At 49.9% G+C, this 12,062-nt stretch overlaps 1 protein-coding gene across 2 annotated transcripts in view; it reads right to left on the bottom strand.

Moving 5' to 3' along the window:
• Window positions 1-1,531: 1,531 nt before the first annotated feature.
• Window positions 1,532-12,062, bottom strand: part of RBM6 (RNA binding motif protein 6) — a 56,236-nt gene continuing 45,705 nt past the window's right edge. For both annotated transcript variants that reach the window (XM_071755588.1, XM_071755589.1), the window contains 11 exons: window positions 11,665-11,707; window positions 11,046-11,106; window positions 9,988-10,079; window positions 9,166-9,321; window positions 8,015-8,104; window positions 7,162-7,251; window positions 6,118-6,387; window positions 5,479-5,553; window positions 4,810-4,907; window positions 3,455-3,566; window positions 1,532-1,821 (listed from right to left, as the gene is read on the bottom strand). In XM_071755588.1, the coding sequence (XP_071611689.1) occupies window positions 1,696-1,821; window positions 3,455-3,566; window positions 4,810-4,907; window positions 5,479-5,553; window positions 6,118-6,387; window positions 7,162-7,251; window positions 8,015-8,104; window positions 9,166-9,321; window positions 9,988-10,079; window positions 11,046-11,106; window positions 11,665-11,707 (1,213 nt within the window). In that variant the 3' untranslated portion in view covers window positions 1,532-1,695. The remainder of the gene's footprint in view (window positions 1,822-3,454; window positions 3,567-4,809; window positions 4,908-5,478; window positions 5,554-6,117; window positions 6,388-7,161; window positions 7,252-8,014; window positions 8,105-9,165; window positions 9,322-9,987; window positions 10,080-11,045; window positions 11,107-11,664; window positions 11,708-12,062) is intronic.

The raw sequence follows: 12,062 nt of genomic DNA, 5'->3' as shown, positions 1-12,062 counted from the left end.
ATAAGAGCCACAGCCTCTCAACACATTTTGCCAAATCCTTCACCCTCATTTGGAGATCACTAGGAGTTGCCCCCTCTCTGGAAGTGTTGAGGGCCAGGCTGAACAGGGCTTGGAGCAACCTAGTCTAGAAGAAGGTGTCTCTGCCCATGGCAGGGGTTTTGGAACTAGATGATCTTTAAGGCCCCTTCCAACCCAAACCACTTGTTGACTCTGACAAAAGCACTGGTACCATAATTACCCAGTTTCACAGTCTATAGACCCAGACAAACTGCTCCTGGCTGCTGATTGTGCCATGTGGTCCTGAACTGTCTTTGTTTTAATGTACAGGCAATTCAGAGTGACCCTTCCTCCATTTAAACTTCCACATGATTCTCTAGCAAGTTTCTCGAGCAGCTCCTCTCCCCTAGTTTTGGCCCCACACCCAGCACAAAGGGGCTCTGGCAGGAGGGGGCTGTTACAGATCCTTTCTGAGCCATATGACAAGCCAAGGGTGCACATGTTCCCCTCCACTCACACCCATGTACTCACCAGTGCTTCAATGGTTGTCCCAACTCCACTGGGTGCAGCACCAAGGACTGGGGTGCCAGTGAGCAAGTCCCTCTGGGGTTGCCTGAGTCTGAAATGAGGAAATGCAGCTTGGACAGGTCTTCTGCTCCCTTTAGAAGTTGTCAGTTGTTGCAGGCGGTCCTCCAGCTCCACATCGTGTCTTCAGCTTCCACATATCGCCCTTTTTTCCTTCCTTTGGGATGCTTGGGAGTGATGTCAGAGCCTGCTCTCTGCCAGGTGAGCAGCAGTGGGTGCCAACAACAGCAGCCCCAGCACCACCCTGATGCCTATCTGGCACAAGATTCTGCAGGCCACTGCCATCAGCACCATCTTTATCCTCACAGGCCGTGGCCCAGCCTTGTCACCCATGGTCCCGGCTGTGCTCACACACTCACACCAAACTTCAGCCAAACCACCCCTGATACATGTCCCTGCCTCTGCACCCCCTGGGCTGGGCCAGGAGCACTTGCTCAACACAACTTTCCCTCTGACAAACACAGCCCTGCCATGCTGGACCAGCACAGCAGTGTCCCCCTGAGGGTCCTCAATACCACTGTCTCCAGCTCCAGCCTTCCCTCTGCTCTGTGAGGAGGAGGGATAAGGCTGTAGGAAGCCCAGAAGACACCCAGAGATAGTTAGATCACCTTTAGCAATTAAGATTCTGCTATTAATTGAACCCAGTTGTCCTTGCTAATAGCCAGGATGAATCCCACACAGGTCACTCCTGCTCCTGCACTCCTGCCAGTCCTTGGGGCTGTCCCCTGCTCCTGACTCACATACTGAACCACAAGTACACAGCAACCAGAAGCATCTGTCCCTGAGCTGGCAGGGAACACACTGCAGGACAGAGGCCAAATCTATCTCAGACCCAGTGACCTGGCCACAAGCCCCAGGGAGCTCACCAGCACAGAGCAAAACACAACACTACTCTTCCCAGGCATCACCTTGCTTTTAAAGCATCTCATTTCAGGCAAGGGACAAGCACTGACAAATTTTCAGTTTTATTAAAAAAAAATTCTAGCAGCAAAACCTGTAACAATTCCAAAAAAAAAAAAAAAAAAAACAAAACCAAAAAAACCAAACCCCCAAGAGAACATGACACAGAGAGAAAGAGACAGGGAGGGACAGGCTTGGGGTTTTCTCCACCATTCACTCCAGTTCCTTATAGCGGGCAAACATGACCCTCCTGACGGCGTCCCGGTAGGTCTCGTTGGACTGCCTCTTGGGGGGCTTCCCCTGGGGCCCCAGACCAGGGCCCTTCTTCCTATTTTCTGCCTGAAAACAGACACAGCTTGTGTTAGTGATTTCTTCTGACTGCTCTCCTGTGGATCTGGGAGAGGAGGAACAGCAAGTGCACTGTGTTCCCCCAAAAGCTGTTTAGGAGAAACCAGAGGCCTTTTGTGGGCAACAAAAACCCAGACAGCAAATACCCAGTGAGATCAAACCAGAGACCAACCCTAGCATATGTCAGGGTGCGAATGGGCAGCCAAACCAGGCAGTGCTGAGTGAGGATGGAAACAGAGCAACAGAAAGTGCCAGCAAGAGAGCTGGGCTCCTGGGGAGCTGTCTGCAGTTAGTCTGCATTTGCACAAGCTCAGCTGTTCTCTCCTCTAATAGAGTTCCCAAGGGCTCTGGTAGCTCACTTTGAATTTCAACCAGTTTTTAACGACTGGCTTTTGCAGCCAGTGCCTGAATTATTCAGTAATACCTGCCTAGAGTCAGCCCAGGAGAGCAGGCCCAAGGCAGAAAGTTTCTCTTTGCTTTTAAGTCCAACTTATCTGAGCATCAGCGATGTGATCAATTAGGCCAAGAGATCAAAGTCCTGTGGGGCTGAAGTGGGCACATGGCTTTGCCCAGCACCACTTGGAAGTGGGAAGAAAGCACATCTCTGGGGCTCTTTCATGAGGTCATTACAGGGATGGTACCAGGGCTGTGCTTTGCAATCAGCTCCACCACCCGGGGCAAGTCAGACCTGCCAGGGCATGTGGCTGGAGATGGCTCTTTCACAAAGCTCATTTTGTGGCCACAGGAAACTCTCGGTGAGGACTGAGCAACAGCAGGGGCTGGTTCCTGCTGTTTCCACTGAGGAGGGAACCTTGCCTTGTGTGAGTGGGCTCCAGGAAACACACATCATGAAGCCTCAAATGTTTGCCCTTAACAATGCACTCGACTGCAAGACAAATGTTGTGATGAGAGCCACACTGCAGCCTGCCTGTGCCCCCCAGAGGACAAACCTCCTGCCACGAGCAACTGCAGCTGGGCTTGGTGCTGCTACTGAAGGAGGAGTGACTGCCCCAGGCCACTTCTCAGACAAACCCTGTCCAGGAAATTAAGGTCCACAGGGAGACCAGCCTGTTGCAGAAGGCGGGATCTACCCAGCCCTGCGTAACTCCGAAGCTCTCTGCCGATGGGGACTCTGCTCCTCATCAGAACTGTACCATGGTATGTATTCCCTTCTCAGGTCCAGAGTTCAGAACAGCAGCAAGAGCATCACAAGCAGAGCAAACAGCACTATGTGCCCTGGGGCTTTTTAGATGCTCTCACTTCCCTGGAGGAGGGCTACTTCGATCCCCAGCTCAGGTGGCTGCAGAGCACTAAGCTGGTGACCTCAAACCCTCACCTGGCTTTGGGCAGATATTAATCAGGTGTTCATACCCTCCCTGCTCACTGTTATTCTGTTCTCAATCCCTTGGGATCCATATCAATTCTAACCTTTTTCTACTGCCAACAACACACTTGCATCCCCTCCCAGCCTGTAGAGTTCATCAGTGCACACACACTGTTCCATCAAGCAGGTACAGTCTTGCAGCCTGACTCTTGTTCCAGCTGGGAACTCCCTCCATCTGTCTTGGGAGACATTATTGGCTGCAGGACAGTGACATGTTTGGGAAGGAAGAGAAGGACTCACCTCCATTGGTGATGTTGTGCCCTGCTGGTTGTGGCCAAAGCCTTTCTTCCACCCTGCAGACTGAAACATTCGGTTCCCTTTGTTGTTGCTGTCAATCCTTGGGTCATAGTCACTGCAAAAGAGGCAGAATCAATTGTCTACTTTTGAATGTTTCCAACACACGCCAGGGATTTTCAGCCCTCCTAATAGCACCTTCACTGACATTCCAGCTTCTCCTGAAGGATACCCAAGTGCTTGCAAGAAGCACACTGCCCAAGAAACCAACATGGTGGATTCTGTGGGCAAGGCTCAGACACCTTTAACCAGATAACTTCTTGCCCCACGTCAGGGGAAAATACATCAGGGCACAGAAAATGAGCTCAGACTCCAAAATATTTACAGTACAGTACAATCAAGCCAGGAGCCTTCTGTGCTTCATCTGAATTTTAGTAATAGCAAGCGAGGTCTAATCCTGGCTGCTCTGTCAGAGCTTGCTTTCTCCCAGCACTGTGGTCACTGAGCTGAGGTATTGATTCAGACAACCTCTCTCCCACCTGGTCATTACTCATCCAAGACCATTAACCAAAACCCACAGGTTTGAAAAGGGATGAGCATAAAAACAGCTTCCTTCAGGCAAGTTCCACTTTCTGGCTGATGATGACACTGCAGACAAATTGCATTAGTTTATCCACAGCTATTCCAGGAAAACAGAGGGAAGGGAAGATGCGGATTTTTAAACTGCAAGACACGGAGGAAAGGTCTCCTTCTGAGGTGCTGTACCAGAAGGGAACAGGCACATAACCAGTTTTGTCTTCACCACATGCTAGCAGCTCCCCAGCCCACTGCAACACACGAGCCTGCAGCAGGCACAGGCCTTCTGAGAGCTCCGCACAGCACGCACTTTATTCCTCCACCTACTCTGAACGAGATGGAAACAGCTCCCAGTGTTCCTCTGAGTCAGTGGAACAGATGAAACACAGCTTTGCTCTTTCTTTCAATGGCTAGATGCCAGGGCAGGCAGACAGCAAGCACCTTAAAGATGAGGTAGATGGCAATAGGCTGCACTCTGCTCCCAGTGCCTGGTCAGGCACCCTCAGACTTCACATCTCACCCCTCCAGCCTGACTCTGCTTTCCCCTAACCCCTCTTTTCCATCCCTGCACCACACACCCCTGGCCCTCTCCTGCCCGCCCTGAGAAGGGCTGCAGCACAGCAGGCTCACACTTTGGGGAACTCTGCCCACAGGAATCACAGCTTTCTTGGCTGTTACTCTTGCAGATCCATCCCACTGGTTGCATCCTGGCCTTGGCGTGCCAGCAGCACACACATGCCACCCCAGCATCAGCAGCAACAGATTGAACCAAGAGCACCCATTACCTCTCTGAGTCCCGGTCGTATCTGAGTCGTTTCCTCTCTGGTGAATCCATCTGCTGGAACTTCTCTCTCCGGTCATTTCCTTTGTCTTTATACCTCCCCTTCAAAACAGAGAAAACAAAATAAGTATGGGAGCTACAAAGGAGTCAACACTGCACAGGAGACTGCTCTCATCTCATCCTCAGCTGGCTGGAAATCTGCCTGGGGAACCCACAATCCCTGGATGTTTCTGGCACCCACAATCCACTTAATTCTGTCTTTATGGCATCCATTGGGCTGATCCAGACCTGTGGTTGCAGCCTTCCAGCCACAGCACCAGGAAGAGCTCTGATAACTTCCAAACTAAGGACAGTTACAGCTTCCTGATTCCTGGCCAGGCAGCAGCAGCAGCTCATACACTGCTTCAATTTTAGATGGAAATCTGGGTCCCACCTAGCCCAAAGCTGGCTTGTAGGGTTACAGAACCACACTCAGATCCCTCTGGGAGGAGAGAAACTTGCTCTCAGTACTCATAGCAGTACCCACAGGTCCAAACAGTCAGTCTATGCCTCTCTGGGAGGTATGTGATGCTCTGGCTACAGATGCAGGCGTGTAAATAGAGGGTCTGCCTGAAACCAACATCCCCCTAGTGCAGGACCACACACAGGAGCCTGACCACCACCACAGACCCACCTCACGCTCTCTTTTCTCCAAATATGCCAGTTCCTGCTCAGACCGTTTGATCTTCATATGTATCTCCAGGTTTTGCTGGAAGGGGGAAAACAGAAGCCAGTGTCAGCAGAGGGTAGGAGCTGCCAGGGCCATTTGTTTTGCCCATAAAGGGGTGCAGGCAAGCAGCATGATCTACCTGCACTAGACCAGATGCAGCCCTATAGCCCAGACTACTCACAGCCCCACAGAGGCCAAGAGCCCTTCCTCTCCACAGTAAGGAAGGCACCCAGTCCTATTTTAGGCTGTGTGCAGCTTGGCTCTCCTAGAAGCAAGAGCTCAAAGGCAGTGCAGAACACAGGGAGGCATGTGTGAAGTTCTTACTGCTGTTGCACTCCTGTGTGCCAGCACCCCGCTCTCCCTAAGCTTGAGCTATCTCATTAAAGTCACACCTTGATGTCACAGCACTCCCATGGCAGGAAGAAGCAGCTCACACAATACTTTGAACAGGGCTTTGATGGGAACTTTGCCTGCTGCTGTGTGAAACTCAGCACAGCTCTTTCCACCCACCCGTTGCATTTTTCCCTGCAGATCCCAATGCTGTGGAGCCAAAGGCAGCTGGTGGGACACACACAGCCCCCCCAACCACCAGCTCTCCCCTACCTTGTGCAGGTTGGAAAGCTGCTGGTGCTTGATAAGCACCTCCTTGTTGGGAAACTGCCTCCTGCACAGCAAGCAGGCCAGCTTGTTCCAGTCAGTCAGTTTGTCCTCGTTGGCCTTGGCCTTCCTCGGCTGCTCCTCACGTTGGGCTGGTGGGAGGGGAGGAGGCAGCCACTGTGCCTGTGGCTGCTCCTCCTCTTCCTCCTCCTCTTCATTGTCACTGTCTCCCCCATATTCTCCCAGAAGTCCTATCAGAGGGTTCACTACCTTGGGCTGAGGAAGAAGCAGAACAATATGACAATTTGTAGCATGAAGCCTGCCCTGCCATGAAGGGCTCTGCTTTACCATCCAGTTTCTTGGTGAAACACTGGCATAGGTTGCCCAGAGAGGTGGTAGATGCTCCATACCTGGACACATTTTGGTCAGGTTGTTGGAGCTGTGAGCAACCTGATCTGGTTGAAAATGCTCCTGCTCACTACAAGGGGGCTACACTAGGTGGCCTTTAAAGGCCTCTTCCAACCCAAAGCATTCTATGGTTTTATGACTTCTGGCTCTGTTTCAGCCCAAGAGCCAGAGAACAGCATCCCACCAGCATGGGCAGGCAAGAGAAAGGAGCTGGCTGGCCAGCACTCAACACCACAGGGCAGAAGCCCAGATAGGCTTCACTTTGGTGCCAGGCTTTCCCAGTCCACCACACGCCAGCAAAAGACACTCCCTGTTTGTCAGGGAGTTGCCGTCACTCACTTTCTCTCACAATGGGAGATCAGTGAGTTTTGGCCTTCCTCAGGTAGCTGGAAGAATTTTCTGCCTGAGTGAAGAAACCCTGCTTAGAGACAGATACTAAATTTTCACAGTGCTAGAAGCCTGCAAAAAAGCTCAGTTATAAAAAAAATTGCCTTTGCCAGTCCTTCCCCAGTGCTCCCTTCTCTGGCATGAAAAGCCAGCACCTTTTCCACCCAGGGTCACAGCCAGGATGCAGTGAGCCTCCCTAGTCTCCTAACCATGCTCAAACATGGTCCAAAGTCAATCCTATGAAGTCTTACTTACCGGGGCTGTGCTCTCATCCTTTTTCACAGAGGGAGGTAAGGGTTTTTTAAAGACGTCTTCTGCAGAGAATTTCTCCTCTCCGGTCTCATTCTGAAACAGTCAAGAAGAGGTGTCTAGACCAGCACAGAATGGACTTGGTGCACAACAGCTAAGCACCCATTTAAGAGGCCTCCAAGAAACCTGGCAGTTGGCAGAAATGAGGTGGTGTTTTTGATGGGAGACATTCCCATTCTGAGGAATTCACAGTTCTCCTGGAGCTATGCCCTTGGCTTCAGGAGCTGGTGCTGGTGAGCTGCAGTAGCTCCACGTGCTGTCCCAGCCTGCTCCATTGTCATTCTGCTGGACTGTGATGCTGACAGCAGCCCCAGCCCCACCTCAGAGGGTCACAGTTGGGCACCTCTGTGTGTGCGCAACAGACATGGAGACCATGGCAAAGCCACTCTACACTCTACACCACCCAGCAAAGGGGCAGAGAAACCCACTGCTCCAGAAGACTTAACAGTCCTGCTCGCCTGTGCGAGACGAGACAAAGCACAAGTACTGTAGGTGGGGAGCAGAAAGGACAACACCAGTTTTCCCTGTTGTGTATGTGGCACAATACACAGCCAGGCTCAATAAATCTGGTGATTTATCCTGAACAGAGGACACCACAGAGCACAGTCCCCCAGCACTGCAACAAGATGAACCTGCAGTGCTCATTTGTACGTTCAGCAGCAAAATGTTAGGCTGGGGTAAAGCTTGATATCTACACACTTTACAGAGATCTGGGATGAAGCCCTGGGCATGCTCGAGCAGTTCATTACCTACTCGTGCTTGGCTGAGGAAGACAAGTGTCTTCTATGCAACATCTTACCAGGCCTGCACCTTCATCCTTTTTCGTGGAGGGAGGCAATGGCTTCTTGAAGACATCTTCTGTAAAGAACCTCTCCTCTCCAGGCTCATTCTGAAAAACCCAAGATGAGGCATTAAGCCAGCAGCAGCGAAGGGGGAGAGAGTGAACAGAGCAGGCAGGAAGCCAATTCTGAGCATTCACTGAAACCAAACAGCTAGGAAAAATTATGCGAAGGTTTCTAGTGAAGATGCTTTGACCTCCCATTCAGACAAGACCATGTGTCTCCTCAGTCAAAGCCCTTGAAAGCAGGCATCCTCCATGACAGATGAAACTCCCTGGCTGGCTTGATACCAGCCTCAGGGTCAATCAGAACCCGCAGGTTCCAACTGCCCAGGGCTGTTTATGCCACAGAGCAACTCCAACCCAACAGGCAAAAAGGAAAACAAAGTTTCTGCATTCACGGCTCAATTGCTTCTACCAACTCTCCTGGCACTCCTCAGACCCCGTCAGTATCACATCAGTGTTGCACAAGATCCTACTCCAAATACCCATGCTCAAACATCATGTTGGGCAGCTACTTCCAGTCAGCAGCTCCTCAGGTTGGGGAGACAGTGTTTGCTCTCTGGAATCAGCACTGAAGGACACTGCCCCAGGATAGAGGTTATGGGAGGGACTGTACAGGATGTCCTTCACAGACTGCTATCTGTATTTGATCTCACTCCACCCCCACTACCTTCCTGCCTGTCTATGAAGTTTGGAGGGGGCAAGGTTAGGGCAGGTTAGGGGAGAGATGAGTCTCTGTTATTATCTGACTTAGTATGCTTAAACTTCTGCAGTTTTTCTGTTGGCTCTGTCACGATAGCTGGGTGCTTTAAGCAGCATGACTGAACCGTGTCTCAGTTACCTAGGTGTTCCTGAATCCTTTACCACAAAGGACAAATAAGAAGCCCTGACTTAATGTCATAAGAGAAAAACTTCAGAAACCTACTCCCACCTGGCCAGACAGGAACCACACTCCTGGCCTGCCGGTGACCCCGTGTATTTCATCATTTTCTCTCACTGCCTCTCCCCCTTATTGAATCCTCTATAAATTACTCTCTATTTTGTAACTTCTCTTACCTCAGCCCCCTGGCCTCAGATTTCTGATTATTCTGACACCTAGAGGGATTTACCTTAGCAAAAGTACTTTTCCCTTTCTCCCTTTTGTCCCTGTTGTCCCTGCTGTGTGGCTCCTTCCTTTCATTAGTCCGTTCTTGGCTCTCATGCCGCCGCCTTCTGCTGCTCTCTGTAGGCGATGAGCAGGATTCTCGATCTATCGTGACTTCTCTCTGAAAGAGAGATTTGGAACAGAGTTAGCAAAACCTCTAAAGATCTTCCTTTTTGGCTTATTTGGTCCTTATGGAGCTGGGCAAGCCAGCAGAGTAAGAAGGGACAGCTGAGTGAAAAGGCTTCAGAACTTTGCTGGGGCAGGAGACAGTCACCACAGCAAGGTCATCAGAGCACTACCCTGCTGGCCCAGAACATGAGCAACTCCAGGATCAAGAAAACAAGATGACAGTCCCATAGAAACTCTGCTGATGGATTGCTGGCTGAGGCCAGTGAGCAAAGATACCACAGATAAAAACAGAGCTCTGCTGTCCATCTTTTAGCACAGTTACACATCACACGTCTTCAGTAAAATCTTGCAAGGATACTCTGCCCATACGTCTACTCAATAAAGAGGAGACCAAAACCCCTCCAAAGGAAAGCTTCAGAGGCCAAAGAGGCAGCTACAGTAGCTGGTTCAACACATGGCTAATAGGTTCTTAGCCTCTCATTAAGCTGATATTTTGGAATGTGGATAGCTTGTATAGAGGTGAGAGGACTGAGAGAAACAAAACTGCCACTGCAGTGTCCTGTACTTGCCTGTCCTCAGGATCCAGCTGCCAATCTCTCCAGAGACAGGCTGTTTGTAAGAACATACCACAAGCAAAGCTGCCTTCCCACGCACTCACCTGAGTCCTGGGGTCATAGTATGTCCCAGCTATGGGATCGTAGTAATTCCCAGTTTCAGGATCGTAAATGTATGTGGACACATCTGATGGAGCTGAACAGATATACAAGAGTTAACACTAGAATCTTCCAAAGGCAAAACCTGCCTTTTACAAAGACAAAAGCATGAGCAAATATTACACTGGTGAAAGGATCAAGAGCGGAGGGAAAAAAAAAATTCTCTCCTGGCAAGAGAGGTTTGAGTGTCCTCACATCACTTGACCTAGGAGTAAAGTTGAGTGATGTGACTGGGAAGGAAGATAGGTTTTCACAGTTCTTTTGTATTAGGAGTCTGGCAAAACTTTCACATCAAAACACACTTAAAAGTGCTGTGCTGAGATCACCAGACCACAGGCCTGATCAGACAAAGATATGCAATTCAGTAATTTCCCTAAGAATGGAGTCATGAATGCCAGACTCTGTGTCCACCCACCCCTGTGAACAAGGAAGGTCTGTGCCCTCTCAAGCACTCTCCTCTTTAAAGTGATGACGCTCCCCACATCCCTTCTGCCCTGTGGGTGCATGAAAGCTCCTGACAGAAAAGGGGAGCAAACTATTTCTACAAGAGAAGCCAAGGGCCTTCAGGGAAGGTTCATAATGTGAGGAACGCTTCTCATTTCCAAAGTGTCATTAGACAGAGCTCAGCAATGCTACATATAAGATAGTAAATCAATTGGGAGTGTTCCTCCAGCTACTGGCACTGTTGCATAAAGTGTATTTTCTTCTTTCTCATCTAGTAGTTGCCAGGTTGATTTTAGCTGCACCAGTTTACCACAACAAGGAAAAGTATGCAGCGAGTTTCCTTTATCTGCATGTAGTTTTGCACAGTAAGAGCAGAGAGAAACACATCACTGGATAGGAAAATGTGACTAAACAAAGTTGGCAAAGGAACTCACAAGTGGGTGTAGCAAACAAACCTACTCTTAGCCTTCAAAAATATTTTTGGGCTGATTTCTACATGTCAGTGCCCTTTTAAGGAAGAGAAGTCTCCCCAGTAGGAGTGAGGCAGAGCTTAACTTACACTGAGCTCTGGTGCGTCGCTGGGATTCGCTGCCCCTCCTGTCTCTCATGCCCCTTCTGCCCTGGAGTAAGTGAACAACACAAACAGATCAAAGACTCTTTGACAAGTATCATATTGTTCTTCCTCCCTCTTACAGGCCCAAATTTCCGGGAAACAGCTCGTTTGTTTACTATAAGAAAAATATCTACAGAGCAATGGTCAGTGCTGCAAAGCACCAGAGACCTCTGTAGCTTCCGTGTATCTTTAAATTGAAGCTTCCAGCCCATTCAGTATGAGAAGAGCCCTGCAGTCTAGTAAGAAGCACTAAAGAAGAGACATTCATGCCAGAAACTGAGATTAGTCATCATCAAGTCACTCTGTAGAAGTGTGCTACTGACTAACCCAGCCCAGAACCCCCCCCAGACCATGCCTGTGCTCTGACTTGCACTTCAGTGCACATGATAAACACAGTCTTAGGGGTACAGGAGCACTTAAGACCACACTTGAACAGTTTCATCCCATCTTCAGACATGCTGAACTTGCAACAGCCCGAGGGGAAAAAGCCAAACAAAGTCAGACCTATCATCCCCCAGCACTACCTCCCTTCCCAGCTGGCAGCAGGGAAGCCGTGCAGACCTACCGGGCCATAGTAGGAGTTGTCACCATGCTCCCCATAGTCATTCCTGTTGAGACAAAGGTTACAGGTTAATGTAAACCTGGCTTCACATTAACCTTGGTATACTCAAAATGAACAGCATGGCCAGCAAAGGCAGAAATATCATCTCTGCTGGCCACATGTTCAGTTGTGTCCATCCCAGGAGACAAGAGTAGCTCTGCAGATCACTGTCTCCACAAGAGTCATGACCACACTCTCCGCTATGTTTGCAAAAATTAATCTCTCCAACTGCTTTTTAAAAAAGCTGAACCCATCGATTCCTTCACAATGGAATCTGATGGCTGGACAAGAGGCCATGCAAATACAGTGATTAATTCCATGCTGCTCTATTACTGAAGCCTCTTCTAGCTCCAACGCCTTTA

Source organism: Heliangelus exortis, chromosome 12 (genome assembly GCF_036169615.1).
Source record: "Heliangelus exortis chromosome 12, bHelExo1.hap1, whole genome shotgun sequence".
NCBI lineage: Eukaryota > Metazoa > Chordata > Aves > Apodiformes > Trochilidae > Heliangelus > Heliangelus exortis.
The sequence above is the reverse complement of the archived record's forward strand: the minus strand, read 5'-3'. Positions and strand labels throughout refer to the sequence as shown.